Below are 24498 nucleotides of genomic sequence, written 5' to 3'. Positions count from 1 at the left end.
ATCTAATTTACCGATTACGAACTCGTACTCCATAAGCTTCGTTGACAGCTGTCATATGATATATGTTATTAGCAAACAACAAAGCAAGCAATTGACCCCCTACTTATTTGCTAATAAGTTTAATTTCTCGCGACATATTGACTACACATTAAAATATGTCGCGAGAATTAAATGGGACCCATTCTTCATTCGCGAGAGTTAAATGAGACTCAAATCACGTACTGTGTACCTACAAAGAATACCAAACACATGACCACCAAGAAATACTAACAAACATTTATGCACAGAAAAGACTTTGAATTTTAGTCTACTAACCATGTATAAGTTTTGTTTTGCGTTGAGGGGGTTGGAATATGAAGAAGCTGAAGTGCTTGCTACCTATGTGATTTGAATTTCGAAAATGTGCCATCAACAAATGGAAACCCTACAGCAATGCTATTCAACTTATGTTGGATGATGTAGTGTTTGCTCTCACTTACTTATAGGGGTGTCATGCAAAACGCAAGTGGGGGCTACGTTTTTTATTCTTCCTCGGGCAACTCAAATAAAACTAAAATCACATCCGCGTTTTGGTAGTAATTTTTAACTGGTTTATATCTTTTCCTTTAATTTTTAACCGTCACACCCGGGAACATTTTAAAATGTGGAAAATTGGATGTATAATAACAAATATTACATAATTTATATATATAATGACGTAGAAGTGGGATCCATTTATACAAGTCAATCATTGTTTGGGTTCAGTTGTGACTATCAAGAAATTAAAGAAAAAATATTACATAAAACATGACATCTCATCAACACACCCGTACTTTGTGGGACTTCTACAACTACTGACATTACACACTACGTCGAACAATATAATATAATGGAAAAAAATGTCTACATAAATATGTAATGGGTTCAGTTGTGACTACAATTGACACCCATTTCCAAATTTTATAAATATGAATACTGGCTAGAATAATTGGTGCAAAAGAAGACCCAACAATCTAACCAGCATCATTTACATTTAAATTTATTTAATAATAATTTTGCGACAATTTTCCAATTTAACAATTGAATTATTTCGCGAAATTTAGTTGAAATTCGTCAAACACATCGCGAGAATTAATTGAGGTCCATTGAAACGGAGCTCCGGCATGGAATTATCGCTACAAAATATAACAAAAACATTTTGTACATTAACTAAAAATAATACACAATATACGTGTGTATATATATATATATATATATATATATATATATATATATATATATATATATATATATATATATACATAAACAACATTCTTACCGTAAATTTGTTCCTTTTTTCCTTTGACATAGTAGATACAACCCATAACACTAACTTTAACATCTTTTCGTCTTCTTTTTTGTGGGTGTTTGGCATACTGTACGTACATTTCAACCTCAGTGTTAAAAAAATTTAGTCAAGCACGCATTAGGAAACCATATTTATAGGAAAATGGGTAAAATGCATGGCTGACTTGCGTTTTCATGTAAAACGCATGTCAAACATGCGTTTTGCACTGACCAAAAACCTATTGCGCACATCGAAGACACCCACCGTGATTTGTCAAACAATGTACAACTCCATGGGTTAGCATTATATATTTGGTATGACGCGGGGGGCACCATTTTACTGCTTACGGTTCCGTCCTCTACTACACATTCGAACTCGCCTACATTATTCTGTTTCGATCAGTAATGGATCTTTTTGATGATTTTGAAATACTACAGGACATCACTTCCAACTTTGGTCATCGCCTTCTCTACCATGCAATCAGCATACACGGAAGGAAGCTCCGGTATGCGCATGTTGATCGCAGGACATGCAATACTTTTGTATGTTATCCAACACGTGGATGGGCAACATATCTATTGATGTTGGGTATATCAGTGCCCGAAACACGGATCTTCGCAAATCAAAATCAAGCTCAAGGATATGCGATCCAAATTTTTGAAAGTCTACGTCAACTCTACTTCCCTCCGCGTAAGATTTACATTGCGTTGGTAATTAATAAACACCGATTTTGCCTTGGTTTATGTGAATATGAATGTAATTTATTTTTCATAGCTTGCAACGATATAATGCATATGCCAGATGTCAGTGAGTACGCAACTGCTTGGTTTACCATCCAAGTCTCATTTGAACTACCCATGGTAATACGTTAACAAAATACTATTACCGTTTATCTATGTAGTATAACTACTGTATTTCTAACAAGGTGCGTTTGATTTTATTTTAGAGAATTCCAAATTGTATGCATCGCCATCTAATGCAACATCTGACCACAAAAGCAATACTATGGCATCATAGCGCATGGATAGAAGTTTGGGTAGACGATATGCAATTTACAACGGGAATTAGCGATTTTAAGGTAGAAAATGATTTATACCCGGGAGACATTGTCTTATTTCGACATACAGGTTACTTCATTTTCGAATGCTACTTGTTTAGCGTCGACTCTTACAGTCCAAAGAAAGAGTTCAATCAATTTGGCCCCAGAAGAAATACTAGACGGTTCGATACCGGTAAGATTACAATTGCATCCCTAAACGTCAATGTCATATTTGAGTTTTACTACCTAAAACTTAGGTCCAAATTACAGTGTCCATCAACGTGCCAGCGCAGTCAGCAATACCGCCAACATTTGACTTTGAACAATTAGAGCGTTGTAGATCCTTGTATCACAATTTCGGTACGCTATTCGCGGTAAGAATCGCTATCGCAGTATAAACCGTAACTAAGATCAGTACTAACAATTATATTCTTTCAAAAATGTAGCGTGAGCAGTTGAGTGAATTTCTCCGAGATTCCATCGAAGTCGATGGGCCCCTAATATTCATCCTAGGAGATAGAAAACTAGAACTCTACTACGACTACAGTTTAGTATTCCATGACGAACAATGGGAGCAAATATATGATCATTTTCAGTTAGATGGTTGTGACCGTGTTGTGTTCTTCAATGTCAACCAACATGTCATACTCATGCTACCAATTGCTATCGCCTGTAACGTAGAGAAGATTTATCCATGGTCAATCAACTACCATATTATCGATAATGAATTTGGTGAAATCCATCAATTATCGATGTCAATGTAATGATTTTTAGTAATAAAACAATCCGGTTACATCAACAACGTTATGATACCTGTTCTATACTTCTTTTACTCACAACCTTTTTTCTCATCTAACATTAACCCACCATATGACTAACCCCCTTATATAACATTATTCATTTACAGTATTTATATTGTAGTGTAAAAAATAATTAATCGGACGCCCAGTTTTTTCGAACAATTCACTAAACAAAAAAAGAAACAAAAAAAAAAAAAAGCAAATGGTCCATATGGCCTGGGGGTATAAAACGCAACACGTAGTTGCGTTTTTAACCCTGGGCCTATACTCTGACCGGCCAGGGCTAAGGCCTGACAGGATGGCCTGTCAGGTATAAAACGCAACAAGTAGTTGCGTTTTCAACCCTGGGCCTGTCAGGCTAGGCCAGAGTATAAAACGCAACACGGCATTGCGTTTTCAACAATCCTCAGCCCATATCATATCTCATCTTATCATCTGTCATCTGTCAGCCCATCTTCTCATCCGTCAGCCCATAGCTGACATGATGGCTATAAAATGCAACACGTACTTGCGTTTTCAACCCTCACATGGTACTATCATCAATGGGCCTATACTATCATATCAGCACATGGTAGCCCATACTATCATATCATCGTACAACATACGAAAAACGCAACTTGGACTTGCATATTAAGGCAAACCGCAATACGCAGTTGCGTTTTCTTTAGCCGAATGTGACTAATGACCGTCGTGCAACACGGGCCGCCTGCAACACGGGAAACTTGGCCGAACTGTACAATAAAAAAAACCGCAACATGGGCCTGTGTTTAAGGACTAAACGCATGTCGCACTTGCGTTTTCAAACTATTTTGTCCCGAAATACCTTCCCTATATATATTCACCTCCTACATTTCGCGGATTCACAATGAAAACCCCATATTTTATTCCTACTAAACTTTACTTCTTTTATCTATTGCATACGAGATGGGAAGTTTATTTTCTTCATACCAACTATCTCATGCCCAATACTACGTACCAACATTTTATTCCAGGGTGTCTCCATTGCCAAAAGAATTTCAACTAAATTTCGCGATTTCGGTTTCCGTTTAAGGGGCCTGCCCATAATTGCCGCCGTAGAGCTCTACTCCAAGGAAGATTAATGTCTTCCACAAACTCCGTATTTCCTAGACGAGCCATCTACACTCCGGCTTGCCCAGTCAGCAAGGAAGGTTGATCGTGTACTACCTAAAGAGGAAGTACACCAGAGCAACTTAGACTTGCAACTGGCCAATTGGACCAATTGGGGACCACCCCCCCCCCCCCCCCCCCCCAAAACTCCAAAGAGGCAGCCCCCCCCCCCCCCCCCCCCCCCCCACCAAACCGTTTGGACGACAATATTTGTTTGCAGTAGAGAAATTAGAATTCACTAGATGCAAATGTAAATGTATGAATTTATGATGAATATCAATTATATTTTTTTTCCAGTTCAAACGCAATGCTTTTGACATATTTCCGTACAAAAAACAATTTTCGTTACACACATTCAATATCCTTACCCTCGTGTTTAGGGCTACGAAATTACGTCAACAATAAAATTCCAATAAAACTACATTCCACTAATAATCAACTGTTTTAAACTATTTGGGTAAATAACTGTTGAAAAAATAAAAATTGTCACATAGCCGGATATAGTCAAATTACTTTTAAACTAATACGTCCTTACAATTTTTGGAAATTAGATTTCACAGTACACAACATGCCTTCACCAAAATTTCAGTTTCAGATGAACCGACTAAATCGTTTCACTTTTGTCAACATCAAAATCATCAACATATTGCCATGTTTCTCTGCATGTGCGAGGAATTGATCTTTGGACAAACACAATTACAAACCCATGCTAACCCAACTCACCTAATACCTCTTCTATTACTATTTGCGCATTGTTATATATTTACACTACACCAACATAAATCCAAAAATTAAACGCTAACATATAGATGGGATTTGAACCCTAAACAACAACATATTCAAACACATGCTCACCCAACTAAGCTATACATCTTTCATTCTTATTATCGCATTTATTAATACTTATAGTAAAACTCGAATAACGTCAAATAACAAATGTACACGCAGTTAAGAGGATTTGAACCTTGACAAACCACATAATGAAACAAAGGTTCTACCAACTACGCTAACCCATCTATTGTTAACACATGCTCCATTTTTAATACTAATTACTCTACTATTTCAACTATAATTACTTCAACAATACACCACGCAACTCACAGTTGCGTTTTACGTTGCTTTCTCCTCCCCGGAAACTGGGCGGAAAATTTATAAAAATTAGAAAAACGAATGCAATTACAGTTTGCGTTTTACCTATTCAAACCAAAAACGCATGTGGTAATTGCGTTTTGTGCTTGCGATCGCCGGAAACTGCCGGTACAAAAAATCCAAAAAACGCAACTCGCTCTTGCGTTTTGCGTATTATACGCAAAACGCAAGAGTAAGTTGTGTTTCTGCCTATACCGTATCATCCAGAAAACACAATTACGAAATGCGTTTTACGTATACAAATACGTAAACGCAATCAAGTCTTGCGTTTTACGAAAATAACGAAAAAAAATACGGCGGGCCACAACTAAAAACGCAAGTGGTAAGTGAGTTTTGCATATTTTTGTCAAAAAAAAAAAAAAAGGCAACACACTTTAGAAAATTTCCTAGTTTGACTACACATTCCTGTCATTTATCCCAGAGAACGAAAGATAGAAGGCTCAACCGACTGAGGAGCAGTCGATTTCCATTTTCCGGCCATGAAAACAACAGAAAAACCGACAGGAAACGGAGAGAAGACTTAGTGGAAGTCGCCGGAGAAAACCTTCGTGAAGTCGTCGGCAATACTAGACCACAACTAGAATGATAGTCGCCGTCAGTGGACAGGGATGGTGAAGATGTATGGACGCCGGAAAAACGAGCAACGGAGAACACGCAGGTCGCCCAAGTCACCGCTTCGAACAACTAATCATAACTCAGATTAGGCACAGAAACAATAGTGGATACCAATATAGGCCTGCATGGATTTTGTGTACTAACTAGGAAAAGCCGTGTTCAAGGAGACTGTTTGTGTAGAAATGGTCTTGTTGAGTCCATTTATTATAATTTCAAAGAAAAAAAAAAAAGGAAACAAAATATAGGTATTATACATGTTTGTACGTACGTATTTAGAATTAATTAAATAATATAGCTTGATAAATAGCAATGATTAATTAAGAATTTAAATAATTAAATTTGTTATAATCTATATATACTATTAATAAAAAGGGATAAAGTACAAATAAGCCACTGAACTATTTGAGAAACAACATTGAACTCAAATAACCCTCAAACTCAAATAATCCTCAAATAAGCCATTGAATCTGAAAAGAAAAAAAAAAAAAAAAATTAACATTTTTAACATATTAACTTTAAGTTTTTGTTGACTAGATTGCCAAATTTTTATTTTATTTTCGTTTCTTTTATTATAATCCACTTATATAATAATATATTTTAAAGTAATTATAATCAAAATAATTTTGTCTTGTCGAGATTTGATTGATTGATTGATTTATTTATTATTATTTTTAACTTATCTTCTGTTTAATATATCAGGGGGAAAAAGCTGTCATTTAAATAACTAGTATTTGCGCCCGTGCGATGCACAGAATGGATTTGTTATAATATATATTAAAGGGGGTGTATTCAATCATGACTTTTCATAGAGTTTTAAAGACTTTTATGAACTTTAAAAGTTTAGAGATATTCAATTCAAACTTTTAGAGAGTCTTTAAAAGTTAGGCGGTATTCAATCAAGATTTTTAAAGAGTTTTTAAAAATCGTATAGTATTCAATTAAGACTTTTAAAGAATCTTTAAAACTCATGTGGTATTCAAAAAGTTATGAACTTTTGTAGACTTTTTAATTTTAAGACTTTTGTAGACTTTTCTTTCTCAAATATAAATAGTTGAAATCCAACCATCAATCCCAAGATTTCAAAATTTTCTTTCTAACAACTTTGAACGTTCTCTTTCTATTTAAACTCTATTTTTTCTCCCTACTTAAAGTTTATAAACCTATCTAAATTCAATAAAATTATTTTTTTTCTTCATTATCCTATATTTTCCTCATATCTAAACTCTACTAATTTTTCTCTCTCTCCTAAACTTTACCATCTTCATCTAAAAATTTGAAATAATATTATTTTTACTTCATTATTGCTTGTTTATATTGATTTTTATTTTTATCCCTAACTTTCTCTAATTCTCCCTAAATACATGAACAAAGCAAATTTTTCATCATCAAATTTTAGTATATGTTTCATAATATTCATATAAATACTTATATATTTTGATTTTTATTCTTTTTATGTTTATATTCGTAATATATATTTTCATTTTTTTAACAACAGGTTACTACGAATAGCGAACTACTGTTCGCAACAACAATTTGGGGTTGCAAACAGTAGCACCTTGTTGTTGTTCGCAGTCTCAAATTGCTATTGCAAATAATAGTACTTTATGTGATGCCTAGCAATATACCAAGTATAATTTATATACATATTATTAATATTAGATTTTTATTTTTTTATTTTATGCAAGTAATTATATTTTTAAATATTTTATTTGATCAATTCTTTTATTATAAATTTTATTGTTTAATATTTTTATGAATTTCTAATGAAATGATTTTTTTTGTTGATGTTTATTAATTATATATATATATATATATATATATATATATATATATATATATATATATATATATATATATATATATATAAGTAATTAGCATTTTTTTTTTTGAAGAATAAGTAATTAGCATAGAAATCTCAACATACTATGGATAAAAATAATAATGTTGAGAATGTTGATGTTGGTGAAGAACTATATAATAGAAGAATTTTATGATATATTATAAATGTTTTGTAAGAAAATTATAAATGATAAGAATCAAAATCATTGGAAGTTTTTTAAGGATGTATTCAATTTAGAATTTCAATGACTTTGTAGACTTTTTAAAATAAAAAATTTATAAAAGTCTATAAATATTTTTTATATTAACTTCTATAGAGTCTTATAAAGTTTTAAAAAGTTTTGAACGACTCTATGAAAGTCAATCAAAGTTTATTAAAATCTATAATTTTAAAAGTCTTTAAAACTCTACAAAAATCATGATTGAATACACCCCCCCCCCCCCCCCCCCCCCCCCTAAGAATATTTAAATTGATATATAATTATTTAAATTATAATATCAAATATTATATTGTACAGTGCAATTGAAAATATGATTTGGATCGTTTATATGTTTTGATGTTATCATTGCTTGAATTTGAGCAAATAATTGCTCAAATTAATAGCTATGTGTAGATGTACGCATGCAGTGCTGTAACTTTGAAGATTTTATTTATCATTGTTTAGTATTTTTATAAATTAGGCAAACGTGCTCATTCTTTAGCAACTTAGTTATAGGAATGAATTGCTATCCTAATTCATTTGTATGGAAAATATATTTTTACATAATTTTATTCCATTTTAACTGATGATGTAGAATATTATTATTGAAATATTTTTGTTCTATTTTTAATTTACCTTTATTATTGTTTAAAATATGTCTTTACTATTGATGATGTACAATATTCTTATTGAAGTATTTTGTTTTCATTTTAAATTTACCTTTACTTGATGATGTAGAATATTATTATTGAAATATTTTCGTTCTATTTTTAATTTCTGTTTCATTGTTTAAATTTGTGAAATATTTATGATATAATTGTGATTTGATTTATTCTAGCGTGTAATATTATAGTGAAAAATTAAAAAGTAATAATCTGACCATTTCCTTTTCTATTTTAGTCAATTATGGATCATTTTTTCAGCCAATTATTAATATTTTTTTTTTCAATTAACCTAATTTCCGTTCTATTTTTAATTTTAAATTTTGAGTCAATTATTAATATTCATTTTATTTTCCCATTTACCTAATTTTTGTTCCATTTTTATTTGATAATGTAGAATATTATTGTGAAATATTCATGTTCCTTTTTAATTTCGGTTTTTTTTGTTAAGTTACCTTTACTATTTACTATTGTTTATGTTGAAAATCAGGTAAATAGGATTTTATTTCTAATTATAGTATAGATTATAAATTAAGAGGGCTGGTCACGATTATAATTTTTATTATATTACGAATTAAAATTAGGATTTTTATTATACTTAAACAATAATATTACTAATTATATTATAAAAAATAATACCATACATAATATTACCAATTAATATATTTTAGTTAACTTCCATTTTACATTTTCTTACCAGATAAGCCTTATTAATTATTTGACCAATAAAATATTTAATTAATTGACTATAAAAGTTTAGACAGGAAAAATTAAATATGAGGGTTTTTCTTATATATAATTATATGAAAATTTCTATAAAATAATTTCATTAATTACACACACACACACACACTTCTAATTCTATATTTGATAAGCATAATTTGTGTATGTATATACTTTAGGAAAATACTCATTATTAAAAATAGAATATAATTTAAAAAGTCAATTATTAATGCAACTTGTAATAATATAATTGTCCCACTAATTGATTCCATGCTACTATAATTCATATATTTGAAGATATTTAAAATTAAATATATATTAACTGCCATAATAATTAAGTTAATTATTAGTCACATTTATAGTACTAAAAGTATTACTTTTAATTTTTATAAATAAGATATAATAAACATATTATTAAATCAAAATAATGAAAAATAATTTGTTCACAGTACAAAATTTTTTATAATTGACATAATAATTAACTATTAATTTTTATTGCCTAATACAAATTGTCAATTATTAAATATTATTTATGGTAATTATTGTATGTCATGTAATACTAAAGTTGTTAGGTAGAATTTTTATAATTAAGGTAAAATATTATTAAATTGAAATTATTAAAAATATATAGATTCACATTAAGAAAAATCTTATTAATTTTGGATATTAAAACTATATATTTAAAGTCATATATTTAGATTAAAGTTGAAGTTATAAATAATTAAGTTTCAATAAGTTTATTTATTCCTAAGTTATATATGGTTAATAATGAATATTTTTCTATATTAGATTATGCTTATATATGGTTTATCCATATTAACCATCACTATATTATATATTAATCTTTTAATATAATATATTATTAACTCTAAACATATGGTTAATATTTATTCAATATTATTATTATGGAAGTATTACAATTATAAATTTTATTATATTTTAAATGACTTAGCATATCGAAGCAAACATGGTAAGTCAATAACATCATTTCACATTAGAAAAGTGATTTGAATCAAGGGAAGTCAGCTAAAGAATAAAATCAAAATAATACTCTATTCAAACTAAGCTACAGTACTTCATAATTTTTTTGTCCCAAAAAAAAAAAAAAGAGTTTTAATGGCAAGAAAAACCTCTTGAAGGGAGAGACAAACTACTCTCTTATTACAGAAAATGCACACTCTAAAGACGAAGAGATTGAATCGAAACAAAGCTCAACTAATATACTCTTGTCTTAATTGTGATATTTCATAATTATGGTATTACATAGTATTCACATAGGCAATACCATAAATATGCAATATTATTTGGTTACCAAATCATGAGATTTATTAATTATTTGACCAATAATTAAAATATTTAAGTAATTGAGTAAAAAAGTTTGGGCGGGAAAATGATGTAGGAGGATTTTACTTTTATATATATATAGATTATTATTATTATTATTATTATTATTTATTTAATTTAATTTCCATTTGACATTTACTTACCAAATAAGTTTTACTACAAAAGTTTTGGGGGAGAAATTTGTTAGGAGGATTTTACTTTTATATATATATAGATTTATGGAGAAAAAGTGCTATAAGTATATAACACATGGGGAAAAGTACTATTTTCCCCTTATAGTATAAGGAATAATGGTCAAATAGGCCACTGAACTGCACACGAGAATGCAATTAAGCCACTGAACCTAAAAAATTTACAATTGGCTCCCTAAACTAACCAATTTTATTCAATTTGTCCATTTTTCAGTTTTCTCAAGTTGCTAACAGGTTACCCCTCCACCTAGGATGCATATGTGGCATTTAAAAAAAATATTTTTAAATTAGTTTTTTTAATGTTTAATAAATAAAAATTAAAATAATTTATTTTTAAATTAGTTTTTTTAATGTTTAATAAATAAAAACTAAAATAATATTTTTTTTTTTTGAAAATAAAATCTAAGTCCCTGTACGATATTTTATTTAAAAAAAAAAACAAATTATTTTAGTTTTAATTTATTAAACATTAAAAAAACTAATTTAAAAATAAATTATTTTAGTTTTTATTTATTAAATATTAAAAAACTAATTTAAAAATAAATTATTTTTAAAAAAATGCCACATACACATCCTAGGTGGAGGGGTAACCTATTAGTAACTTGAGAAACTTGAAAAATGGACAAATTGAATGAAATTGGTTAGTTTAGGGACCCAATTGTAGGTTTTTTAGGTTCAGTGGCCTAATTGTATTCTCGTGTGCAGTTCAGTGGCCTATTTGACTCTTACAATTAAACATGAGTCGTTAGATTTTCTTCTTTACAATCATTACATTTTATTTTATGATTATATATATGAATTGTAATTAAACATGAGTCGTTGAATTAATTTTATATTGCTTGATATTATATATACCATAATAATATAATATACCGTATATATATACCATAAAAATAGGAATACACTAGTTTTTAAAATAAAGATGGTCTGGCAGAGACCAACTTTGTAAAATAATAAAGATGGTCTCGTGGTCTCCTGCGACACGCTTTTCCTCCTTTAGATCATTTTTTTCATGCAGGGTCATTTTGGTATCCAGTCTACAATTTGTGACCTCTCGGGGAATGCACCCACGAACAACAACAGCCAAAGAACAAGCTGGTCGCCGGACTATTTTGTCATTAACGGAAAAGTTAAGGAGAATCGGACAATTAAGCCAAAGCGGGAGCAAAAACCACAAAACACAACGAAATGACCAAAATACCCCCAAACTTAACGCATAGTTGTTGGAAAAGGTATCGGAAGACCAATTTGGGGTAGTTTTTAAAAGTCAAGGGGCCACATTGGGTGCAATTGAAAGTCGGAATGCAAAATTGAGAATGAGCGATAGTCAAGGGACTATTTTGAGAAATAATTCATTATTATATTATATATTTTTAACATATTTCTATTTTTTCTAATTTTTATTTAAATTCATTATAACATAATTTTTTTCGTGTATTGCAGAGTAAAAGACTAGTTCAAATTTAAATAAATAGTGCCACAAAAATCAAAGATGAAAGAATTTAAATTTAGATTTATTACGAACTAGTATTTGTCCCATGCGATGCACGGAAAATATGTTATAAAAATATACCCTATATGAGGTTTATTCATATATAAAATTTTTGTTATTTAATAATTATATGTGTGAATTACTATGATAAAATTATGAACATAAATATATTTACAATTAAAATAATACTTAAGGTGAGTGATTACTACAAATCTTAAACTATATTAAAAATTTAGTACATAGTATTTAATATTACAAATTTTTAAGAACTTAGTAAACTGTAATAGTAATTGAATTACAATTTTAGAGTCACCACGGATCAAAATTTTTAGACCTTTGAGATTTCTAACTCTAGATGTAGCAACATACAATTGACCTTTAAAGACCAAAATCACAATCTTAGTTCGAACATTGATTTTTTCTTTCAAATACTATCGAATTAAGTGTGTAATCAATAAAAGATGAGAACTAATAATTCGAGAATATAATCTTAATGTTACTAAGCCTACTTCACGTCAATTAAGTTGGATAGTGTTGTTGGATAGTATCCGATGAATCCACGAATAACGCATCTTTGTCTCCGTAGTCCTCAATATGCACATCAACAATCTTAAATATTAGGCCGCCTAGCTATGTCATATATTAATTTCAAACTTATGAACTTTGGGGTTGCATGCAATAAAAAGTATATTTTAAATATACTAAGGGTACATTATATATGTATGTAAGGTACTTTCAATATAAAAATAATATATTTTTAATATATTAAAAATGTATTCGATATTCATGATTCATACAATTATGTGGATCATCATTCACACAATCATTTGCCAATAGAAATTGAAATATAAATATATATAATAAATAAATAAATAAATATATATATATATATATATATATATATATATATATATATTAGAAACTGTCCGTGAAAATTATTATCATTATTATTATTGCAATTATTATTATTATTGTTATTGTTATTATAATTAACAATATTATTATGATCTTGTGAAAATTAAATGTTGATAATCACCATTTAATTTTCACAAGACCATATGGTTTTATTATATATAGGATTATATCTATATACTCTGTATATAATTATAAGGTGGTATCAATAAGTATCATGCAGTCATTATGTTTATAAAAGTGGGTCAATCGTACACATGCATTAATTAAAAGGAATGTGCAATTTAAACTAAAACGTGCCCATTAAATACAGCAAGGGCAGCATTTCCTTCGATAAATATTTATTTATAACTCAAATTTCCCTTCTAGTGTTTTAGGAGTACGAAACTTGTAGTATGTTATGTTCTAAACTCCCACCACCAAAGTTCAAACACATAACTATCCATGTGGAATGGTAACCGAAATATCATAACACTATATGGTAGCATGTATCATAAACATTTTTGTTTAAAATATACATAAATATTACTGTATGTGTTTATCATTTTTTTCGTGTGTATTTAAAATTTTTAAAATTAACGAACCAATTTGAAATATTTTACAGAATTTTCATAAATTTGTGAGAAAAAACATTTCTAAAACACTAACCTTGAGAACTTTCGTATATCATAAAATAATACTCGGTACTATATAACCTTACCATGAAATAAATGTGACATTTGATTCATTGAAAGTCAAATGAGGTAGAATAGGGTTAGGACTTAGGACGCACACCGTCTATGGAAATGAACAGAAGTATATATGCAGAACTAGCAGTCCCCATGATTAAATTTGCATTTCTAAATTTCCAAAAGGACGTATACAGGCCAAAAAAAAAAAAAAAAAAAAAAAAAAAAAAAAAAAAGCGAAGCACTAAGCAAATTCTGAAAGGTAAGATGTAAAACATGACACTGCATCCTGCAGATGATATGTCCGAAGGTCTTCAGGGAAGGGTGCACTAAACACCGTATCATAACAACTTAATTGAACCTCGCTTGTTGACCCTTCACCGCTATCAGATAGAAGCAAATTCGATATTTCCTCCGCCATCTTTGAATAAACAACCCTGTGGTACATAAATTCAGAAATGTTTTAGCCTCCTTGATCCTTACAAAGGGTTGTTATCGCTTTCTAGGTTTTGAAATTCAAAGAAACAAGCAAGTGGTAATAAATAACAATATGGTTCAAAATAAATAGAAAATGAATGAATTAGTGGACAGGCTAAAAATAATTATCTTATTTGTGAATGGAGATAGGGTTCATATTTGTTCTAAAATAGGGTGATGTGATGCCAACTTAATCATTAAAAGCTTCTAGTAATGATTCAGATTTTCATTATGCTCATTGCTCAGAGTTTTATTGACTTGGTTTGTGTGGGTTTACGGTGAAAAGATTGATTGACCTATGCAGAAGAAAAAAAAAGCCTAATTAAGTTATCTAACCTAGAATTTCTTTTATTGAACAAGAATTCAGATGTTTGATTGCAAAGCAACTCTAAGTTGGTGGGTTAGGTCCACGTTAAACTACGTTTGCATATTTCTTTTATTAATCAGATGTTCTACCCATATCCATTGTGTGTTAATATTGTTGTCTCTTCAGAGTTGAGACAAATTTCAAAACCACATACAGAAAGTGCAAAGGGAACCAGGTAACATGGATCAAAGAATTTTGTTAACCAAGTGAATGGCAGCAGACGACACAGCAAAGCACAAAGCAAGAAGTGAACTGGTTTTGGCTATAAAGAGAAGGTTATAGGAATAAAAAGAAGCTACGAGGTCTATAGGAACAGGATTGGAACACTGCATTATAGGCATTCATACATTGATTCATGGAAAGGTATATGTTCTGATGTGCGTGCCCTTTCTTGTTAAGTTTTATGGAAATAGATGATGGGTAAGGTTAGAATTAGGGGAGCTGAACCAGTCTTTGTACTACGGTTGCACACTTGCACCTATTTTGGGTGCATTGTATAAAATATTTACCTAGTCAAAAAACACAAGTTGCTAGACTATGGAAGTGAACTAGTGAAGTGTCAATGAAAAGTTGAAAAGAAGCTCCAAGTATACAAGTCATAGTCCCACAGCAAATATAATTGGTGTCATACCTTGCATCCACGGGTAGTTTGCTACTCCAAACAGCCAGAGACTCATTTAAGTGACTAATGAACTCTGCACATGCATCATTTTTCTTCTCCAGAGAATCCTGCCATTATAAATGTGCCATTCGTCAGTTGATTGCCAGGTGTAACTTCTATAACAAGGACGGGGAACAATGGAAAGCAATAAGGTGACTAAAAGCTTATAATAATAATATAGCAGAAACACATATAAAAATCATTAAACACAACTTTATATGCATACCAGTTCATTCATTGCATCATTCTCTTCCTGCAATGAACTTCTTAGAAAATAGAATGATAAATATATTCCAGCTCCTAAGTCCCAATCTTCAATCTCTGCTTTAAAGTCCTCCATGGAGGTCGTGAGTCTCCATATCTCAGAGTGCTCCCCTAAAAGGAACCAAATTCAAACATAAGAGAGGTTAACAACAATATGCATCTACAGCTTCTCTTTATTAGTATATATGGAGTCACCGAGTCAATAACAATAGTGGGTTGAATAAGCACTCATGTCGATAGTGCATAAAAGCATTAATTAAATTAATCTCAGGAATATAGTCAAGCAACTATTTCTTTTAACACACAAGTAAATAATAAACAAGATCTACCTGATAAAAAGAGAGAATGAGCAACATAAGTCATGAAAGTGGTATGTGCCTTCTGCCAGTTTCCACACTCAATAAAGTGTTCTAGAGATTTTGAGTAATCACCATAATAATTGGAATACATTGCCTGCATTTGGAAATGAAAAATCACAATCTTAATCAGATTAAAATCATGAAATCGGATACAAAATACTTGGTAACCAGAGGATCTCAAGGAATGTCCATGCTTAAAATTGGATTAAATAAATTTCAACATGAAAAGTAATAGTAGATATTCTAATGCAAGAAGAGAGAGCAGTGATACACTACTGCAACTATTAACAAGAATCATGGTCCATTGAATAAAATGACGAGTTATTAGTGTGAAAAATTACAAGTTCAATATAAGGACAGTTACTTACCAGTGCCTCATGTAACCATGGTGAAGGAATGCCCAAGCCCTCAATAAACTGCCATTGCAAATCCTGAGAACTCCAAGTTTCGCAATATTGGAAAAGGATTTCCCTTATCACGGTGGCATGTAAATATGGGTAATCTTCACGATATCGCATGTGCAGCACCACATAGATGGCCAAATGACATTGCCCAAGACAAAGCAGTTGGGAAACAAGTCCCATGTCTAAAACATGAAGATCATTAGAACTGAAAGCACCAACTGCTTCTAGAACTGCTCGTTGATGCCAAATCATATGGTAGTCAAGTGGATCATTTGTTGATGCAAAGGCACTAAACATTGCCTTTAAAACACCAAAATCAATTTCTTGATTGGCATGAAGTAGCATAAGATAATAAGCTAGGTCAAACTTTTCCTCTTTGTGGCAGTTCAGAGACTCTTCTACTGGTCCTTCATCAATGTAAATAGGCACAGGACATGGAGCTTTGCCGTCATTGAGAAGTTGTTGATATGAGCGGAAAACAATAGGCAATGAAGTATCAGGTGAAAGATGATACCACATCAACAGTCCCAAAAATCTTTTCCAGTCTATATTTACATCATGTAATGCCAAATGGATGTTGCCAGCAAGCAACTGAAGAAGTCTAACTCTTTCTGCTTCGATAAAATTAAAGTCCAATCCATTTCTGCTCCAAAGCTCAAGCTGTCTAGCAATATCAGAGCGGTTGTCTGTAAAGCCACCAGCTTGGCTCAGAAGACATGCCAATCTAACATCTCCTCTAGAAGCAGCAAGCTCCACGGCAGCATCTAGCTGTCGGCCTGTCAGCAGCAAGAATATGTGTTGTAGCTCACTTGACTCATTCAAGGAGCTCACTTCCTCCTGAACCCGGTGACAAACACTCTCCTGCAACCAATAACTGAATTCTGCTCTTCTAATCAGTGGGAGTGCCTCTGTGTCTATATCTGATGCGCTTTCTTTCCCTTCAAATATCATATCTTCCTCACTATCACCTTCCAGAGATTTTGGTTTCCCGCTCACTTGCCTAGAAGAAAAGAGAACTTTAATTAGTTCCCAGACCATTGCTTGGTGCATCAATACAATACGAGAAGAGGATGACAATCCAGGAACCTCCAGTTGCTTCTCAACAATTTCAATATAGCTCCGGCAAACATCTGAAAGGATCAAACGATCACATACAAGCCTTTGAAGCTTTAAGCTGCACTGCCCCACCTCAACCTCTTTTGTTTCATGATTTATTTCCTTGTGGAGATTCAGAGGGGAAGCAAAACAAAAATCTATAAGTTCATCCCTGACTTTGTTATTTTCATCTCTTGCCACTTGGTCAATTGCAACTTTTTCGAAGTTGATTACAGAAGATATTATAGATTCACTAGCTCCAACTGGTGCACCAGAATGAACAAGGATGCCATTAGGCCCCCATCCTACTCGAAATGATCTACCCATAAACAGTGCAGCATCAACCACATTGTGAGAAAGACTACCAGTTACAGGAGTTTGCTGCTTGGCATCCAGCCTAAATCCTTCAGCATTTGTTTTCTTTAAGAGCACCCCCTTGTTTTGTTGTGCCATCAAAATAGAACCAGGAGTGCCTGAGCCAAAACTACCAACATTGTATTCAATAAGAGCTAAAGGTGTCTTGCGAATCAATGGGGGGCTACTTTTCTGGACTGTTGCATGTGAAACATGCTGCAACTGCAATGGTGATCTTGAGGATTCTTTATTGAAGCGTGGTCTACAATGTGAAGGCATACCACTATAATCATCTAAATTCTCTTCCTCAGATGGAAACATCAACATTCGCATTTCTTTCATCTTCACGGGATCAAGCCCCAGATGAGCTGGAAGAGAATGGGAGAGGAGTGTTGGGTCAACCAAGGAGGTTTCTTCATTGATATCGGAAAGTTCACGTCCATTCATATCCAAAGGATCTTGACATTCTGGAGACACATCATCCATAGCAATATCTTCTTCTTCATCGTCACTCAAACCAAATCTGCTAAAATGTTGAACCAGGAATTTCCATTCACCAGTTGAGCTGTCAAATGAAATGAACTGTGCTCCTTGCCTCTTTGTTTTTAGTTGCAAATTCTCTAGGATTTTTCTTGATGAATCTTCAATATTTTGTATTAAGGACCTTAGTTTCAGTAACAGAGTTACTTCAGCAGGCTTGTTAAGTCCCATACCAACTGCAGGCTTGGAACTTTCATCCTCATAAACAACCACTTCGTGCCGCCTAAACTTAACAATGTGATCCAAATCCAGCCCTCTTATGTCAGTCTCCCCAATAAATCTAATACATCCATAACCAACCCTTCCAACAGTAAAATCTACAACTCTACTGCAATAACCGGGACTAGTAAACTCCCTAACAGCCAATTCGCTCAAGCAAGGTATCGTAAAATAATCAGCAGAATGTAGAGTAGGCAAAGAAGCTTCAGTCTCGGGGCAAACCTGGCCCGAAACTGCTCCATGAAGAGAAACCTTTCTTCTTTTGCATTGAAATCGGGATAAATGAAGTAAGTCAGCGGACCCCGGATCAACTTTCATTCTCGAACCCCTGAAACCAAATACATGAAGAGAATTAACACCAAACAACAAGAACAAATACATACATATACAGTCATTGTACAGGTGGTGAAAATACATGGTGAAATTGACTTGCCAATTTAGAGTGACCTAAAACCCTAATCGAGATCTCGACCCAAAAAAAAAAAAAAAAAAAAAAACCTGAGAAAAATTAACGAAGCAAAATGAATGTAGTAAATGGCGAAGAAACGGACCTATTATGAATTGAGAGATTAGAATCTCTAAGTTTGAAGCTCAGCAGTTTCCCCACTTCAACAGTAGAGGCAGCAATAAGAGAATGGAGGTTTTAGTGTGCCTCCAGCCTCCGGGCGGGCGGGAGATGGTTTTCTTATTTTGGGCCATTGGGCGGCTTAATCGATTTTTTTTGTGAGGGGAAAATGGCATGTATACTCCTATTTTTTATTTTCAACTTTTATTTTTATACTAATTTTAAGTGCGCAAATGGAATAGTGCCGAATGATTATTTTTAAATAAGTATTTTAAATTATATCAATGTAATATTATATCGAAGATATTCATGCATAGTTAAATAAATTAAATGTTGAATTTATTTATTTAAATCGATAATTTAAAGTATATAAATGTAATATAATATATGAGAGATTGATTATATTGTCTCTAAAATAAATATTTACAACTTTGTAATAACGCTAGTCTAAATACTTAGTCTAAAAATGATAGTCTAAATAAATACTACTTTTGGTTTAAATTTCTCTAATTCTTCTTAATTATCTTTTGGGTAGCATTATCATTGTCTTCATCTCCAGTACATGTTCTCTTTTTTATTTTTTTATTATTTTTTTTATTGGTAGTGTGACATGTGCAATTGGGTTACTGGTGGTATAGCATAGATGGATTCATCGTGCAATGAGATTATGGTGTAGTAAGCTTTAGATTTGCGTTGTTGTGTATATGATGTGATCTTAGTTGTATTATTAACTATTTATCTTACAAGTACTTATTGATATTTGGTAGTTGTAGTTTTTCCCCTACATGTTTCATGCATTGTGAAATGTGTGTCGTAGGTTATCATGTGAAAGTATGAAACAAAATATTAATATTTATTGTATTTGTATAAAATACTTAGTAAATAAATATATATAACATATTTTGTATTATAACTTTGATATTTAATTACAAGATAATGTAAAAAGAAGACAATGGACAATATAGTAATATAATAAATTAATAAATTTGAAGGTAATAATCTTTGAATTATAGAAAATAAAGATAATATAAAGAATGAAATTATATCTCTTTTAAAAATTTTATAATGAATAATTTTTTAAATAAAGGCATTATAGACATCTAATTCGAAATTAATTAAATGCATATGTATTATTTTTTGTTGTAGCTACTAATTTATTTAATTTAATAAGAGTAATAAATTGACGTACATACTTTTCATCAACAATAATGATATCATTGATTTTTTTTTTTAAATTTACATTCGTTGTTGAGACAATTTGTTTTGAGAGTTTGTCAATGACAATTGTTACAATTACTGTCAATAGAGAATGATAATAAATAATTCAAAATATATAGTTACAATAAATATTGTTATAATGATATGGTAAAAATTAACTTACATATTTCTTTTGAAGTTAATTCTGATGCGTAGACTTGTTCAATTGGAGCCAGTAGGATGTCAACATTGTCAATTCTTTGAAAAATGGTCCTACCGAGTTCATGTGTAATTGTATTTATGATCAATAACTTTGTACTTAGGTCGTGCATGTCTGACAATGATGTAAGAATAATTTTGTCTGATAAAAAAATAATAGTATAATATTTGTACAATTGTACCCTTATAAAAATACATAAAAAAAATATTAATACCATAACGACCTAAATCATACCAATAATGCAAAAATATAATTGAAATATTAAGTTTGGTTCTGATCTAAATAATCAAAAAATGAATAATTAAACAAAAAAAAAAAAAAAAAAAAAACTTAACCTCTTTTAAATGATTTTTAAAGTTCTTGATTTATAATCTTTGATGCTTAACTTTGAATGTTATGTATTTAGTCGGACTAATTATTTGACCAAAGTTTATGTTAAATTTTATATTATATATTTTTTTAATACATTTTAACATATTTGTATTATTGTTTACCAATTATTCCAACTCTAATTGTGATGGGGTTCGAACCTAAGACCTTTCTTATATAAATTAATGAGTAAGTTAAAAATAATAAATAGTTAACGGAATATTCCGTTACTAAAATTTATACTAACGGAATTTAGGTTATTTAAGGGAAGAAAATAATATAATAGAGGGTAAATAAGGAAAATCATTAAAAAAAATACTAAAATCAAAATAATATGAATCATTCATTTTAAGAAACAATTGTACCGACATTTTTTGTTCCAGTTAAGGGCCTAACATTATTGGCTCTTATTAGAATTTTATTTATTTTATATATATATATATATATATATATATATATATATATATTGTATTGTATGTATTGTATATGTATGTATTGTAGATTGTAGATGTAGATAGACATAGGGCAAATTTTACCGTGGATCATGGTCCATGTAGTAAAGTGGTCAATAAAGTAAGTATCATTCTAATTATACTTTAGTTTCATTGCATTCAAAAAAAAAAAATACTTTAGTTTCATTTGAAAATATTGTTCTGTTTTTCAATTTTATTTTTCACACTCACTAGTTTCATTATAACAAGATTAAAGTATTATTTTAATTATACTACAGTTTCATTTGACAATATACATTATTTTATGAACTTTATTTTGTTGTTTCATATTCCACACACACTAGTTTAATTATAATAATGCAAGTATTGTTTTAATTACACTTCACGTTCATTTGACAATATATGTTATTGTATAGTTCTTAATTTTAGTTTAATTTTCCACATACACTAGTTTCATTTTAACAACATTAAAGTACAATTTTAATTATACTACAGTTTCATTTGACAATAGATTGTTGAATGAGCTCGATTTGTTAGTTTCATTTTTCACACACACTAGTTTCATTTTAACAATACTAAAGTATCATTTTAATTCTAATATAGTTTCAATCTAAATATTCTAAAACCAATTTCTTATTTTAATTTGAGTTCTACTACATGTACTTTCAAATTCTACTCCCTTACTTTTACATCATGATGTGACAAACAATGATATGAAATTTTTATCATGTGAGTTCTAAAAAAAGTGTGTACATAAAAAAAAAAAGTGTACGTTGGCATAGCCAATGAGGCAGTATAAAAAGTATGGAATCAGTATCATTCGTGTGGTGGTGATTTATCACTATGAAGATTAGCATAATTTATGTGGTGGAGGTTTGTCACTATGAAGTTAGCATAATTGATGTGGTGGAGGATTATTGCAAAATAAGTGGATGGCTATTGTTTTGGTGGAGTTAGTTGAAGGAGTGATCATTATAAAAAGGAAACTTTCTTATTTAAAAGGGAAAATGGCACTTTTTCTCCCTGAATTATATACTTATAGCGTTTTTCCCCCCTCAATTATTCAAGTGACTGTTTTTTCCTCTAAAATGTTAAATGGACACATTTACCCTTAAAATAAATATTTTATTTATTTTTCTTCTCCAACAAATTATGACCATAATTTGGTTCAAACCAAATAAACACTATAGCAACCAAACTGAAATATTCCAATTACAATTTAGAATCGAAACTCGATATTTAGAGTTTATTAAAATCCCGGAACGGACGGTTCATGTTCCGAACTGAAAAAATAAAATACATTTATTGTTGAATTTAGACTATTTTTAAAATAAAAATAAAAATAAAAATTTTAAAATAAAAACGGTTCAAAATCGCGAATCGGGTCCGGAACCGCCGGTTCACGGTTCAGGATCTAATTTTTTTGATTCATAATTTTAATAAATTGAAATCCAAATATTGGGTTCTAGATCTGAATCATAACCGAAAACTTTTAATTCGATTGATATAGTGTCCGATTCAGTTCGAACGGAATCGTGGTCATCCTACGTATACGCAATAATTTGTTGGAGAAGTAAAATAAATAAAATGTTTATTTTAAGGGTATAAATGTCAATTTAATATATTAGGGGGAAAAAACACCACTTTTAGAATAATTGAAGGGGCTAATGTGCTTACCTAAATAATTGAGGGGGGAAAAGTGCTATAAGTATATAACTCAGGGAGAAAAAGTGTCATTTTCCCTATTTAAAATTACGAACTCTCAGGCTATTTTAAGAGACATAATTTCTAAACACTCTACAGTTCTAAATCAAGTTTATATATTGGTTTGAAAGTGAGATTTCTTCTAGCAAAGTCAGTCTGTACTTGGTTCAGCAACATCAATAATTGAGGTCAATAAAGGCATGAACGTACTATCCTGTGGAGGATGTTAAGAAGGTTGTACCCTTGTAAATTTTGGTGAACATTTAGTGGATTGGACAGACGTGAGTTGCCTCGTAGATGTAGGAGAAGTGCTCCGAACTGCGTGATCAATTTTGATGTACTTGATTTAATTTTTAGCCTTTATATTTTGTTATTTAATTCTGCTAATTAAATTACTTAATTAATTGATTCGGTAATATTTATTTTAAAATCAAGTAGAACATTAACATGGTGTTTGGTTGAAGGGAATTTAAATTCCCTTCCCACTTAATTCCCACCTAATTTCAAAGGCCACAAAATTCTCTTGTTTGGTTAAAAGGAATTGCAATTTCCCCATTTTCATGGATTAAAATCTCATGTCTCCCCTGGGATTTTAGGAAGAAAAGAAGATAGTGATGAGTCAAAATTACCCATTCCCTTTTTAATCTAAAATGAGTTAATACCCAAAATCGTCTTCGACTATAGTGGTTTTTCTCAATTTCGTCCTAAACGACTTTGGTGACCTAATATCGTCCCAGACTTTTGTGTTTCGCTCAATTTAGTCCCTCATTTGTTATTCCGTCAAATTGGTGTTAAATTAAGGGACAATTCAGTAATGTCAATATTGATATCTCTTTACTTTCAACTTGTGAAGTGTGAAATTTCCCTTTCTTGTACGAATTACACCCAGAATTACTCCCGAACCTGCAAATCAAATTTTATATTCGCAGTTTTAGGAGTAATTCTGGGAGTAATTCGTAAAAAAAAAAAAAGGATTTCACAGTTCACATGTCTATGAGTAAAGAGATGTCAATATTAAAATTACTGAATTGTCTATTTATTTAACACTAAATGGACAGAATAACAAATGATGGACTAAATTGAGCAAAAACACAGAAGTCTGGGACTAAATTGAGCGAAACACAAAAGTCTGGGACGATATTAGGTCACCAAAGTCATTTAGGACGAAATTGAGAAAAACCAC

At 30.8% G+C, this 24498-nt stretch overlaps 1 protein-coding gene across 2 annotated transcripts; it reads right to left on the bottom strand.

Moving 5' to 3' along the window:
• Nucleotides 1-14064: 14064 nt before the first annotated feature.
• Nucleotides 14065-19503, bottom strand: LOC109190956 (nuclear pore complex protein NUP96). Of its 2 annotated transcripts, none has more exons than XM_019341627.1 (6): nt 19360-19503; nt 16565-19136; nt 16167-16290; nt 15800-15948; nt 15544-15641; nt 14065-14505 (listed from the first exon to the last, which is right to left on the bottom strand). In XM_019341627.1, the coding sequence occupies exons 2-6, from the start codon at nt 19124-19126 to the stop codon at nt 14313-14315; spliced, it is 3126 nt and encodes a 1041-aa protein (XP_019197172.1). In that variant the 5' UTR covers nt 19127-19136; nt 19360-19503; the 3' UTR covers nt 14065-14312. The 2 variants fall into 2 exon arrangements, with proteins under 2 accessions (XP_019197172.1, XP_019197130.1); XM_019341585.1 differs by lacking the exon at nt 19360-19503 and adding an exon at nt 19224-19244.
• Between the last annotated feature and the right edge of the window lie 4995 nt (nt 19504-24498).

Source organism: Ipomoea nil, unplaced genomic scaffold (assembly GCF_001879475.1).
Source record: "Ipomoea nil cultivar Tokyo-kokei standard unplaced genomic scaffold, Asagao_1.1 scaffold0114, whole genome shotgun sequence".
In the NCBI taxonomy this organism is placed as follows: Eukaryota; Viridiplantae; Streptophyta; class Magnoliopsida; order Solanales; family Convolvulaceae; genus Ipomoea; species Ipomoea nil.
This window is presented reverse-complemented; position numbering and strand designations above follow the sequence as displayed.

Bases quoted from the DNA above. Each gene is read 5' to 3' on its own strand.
- LOC109190956 (XM_019341585.1), bottom strand. The intron at 15,949-16,166 runs GTAGATCTTGTT...GGTTCCTTTTAG, and splicing joins TCATTCTCTCTTTTTATCAG to GGGAGCACTCTGAGATATGG. The intron at 15,642-15,799 runs GTATGCATATAA...TTATAATGGCAG, and splicing joins ATGATGCAATGAATGAACTG to GATTCTCTGGAGAAGAAAAA.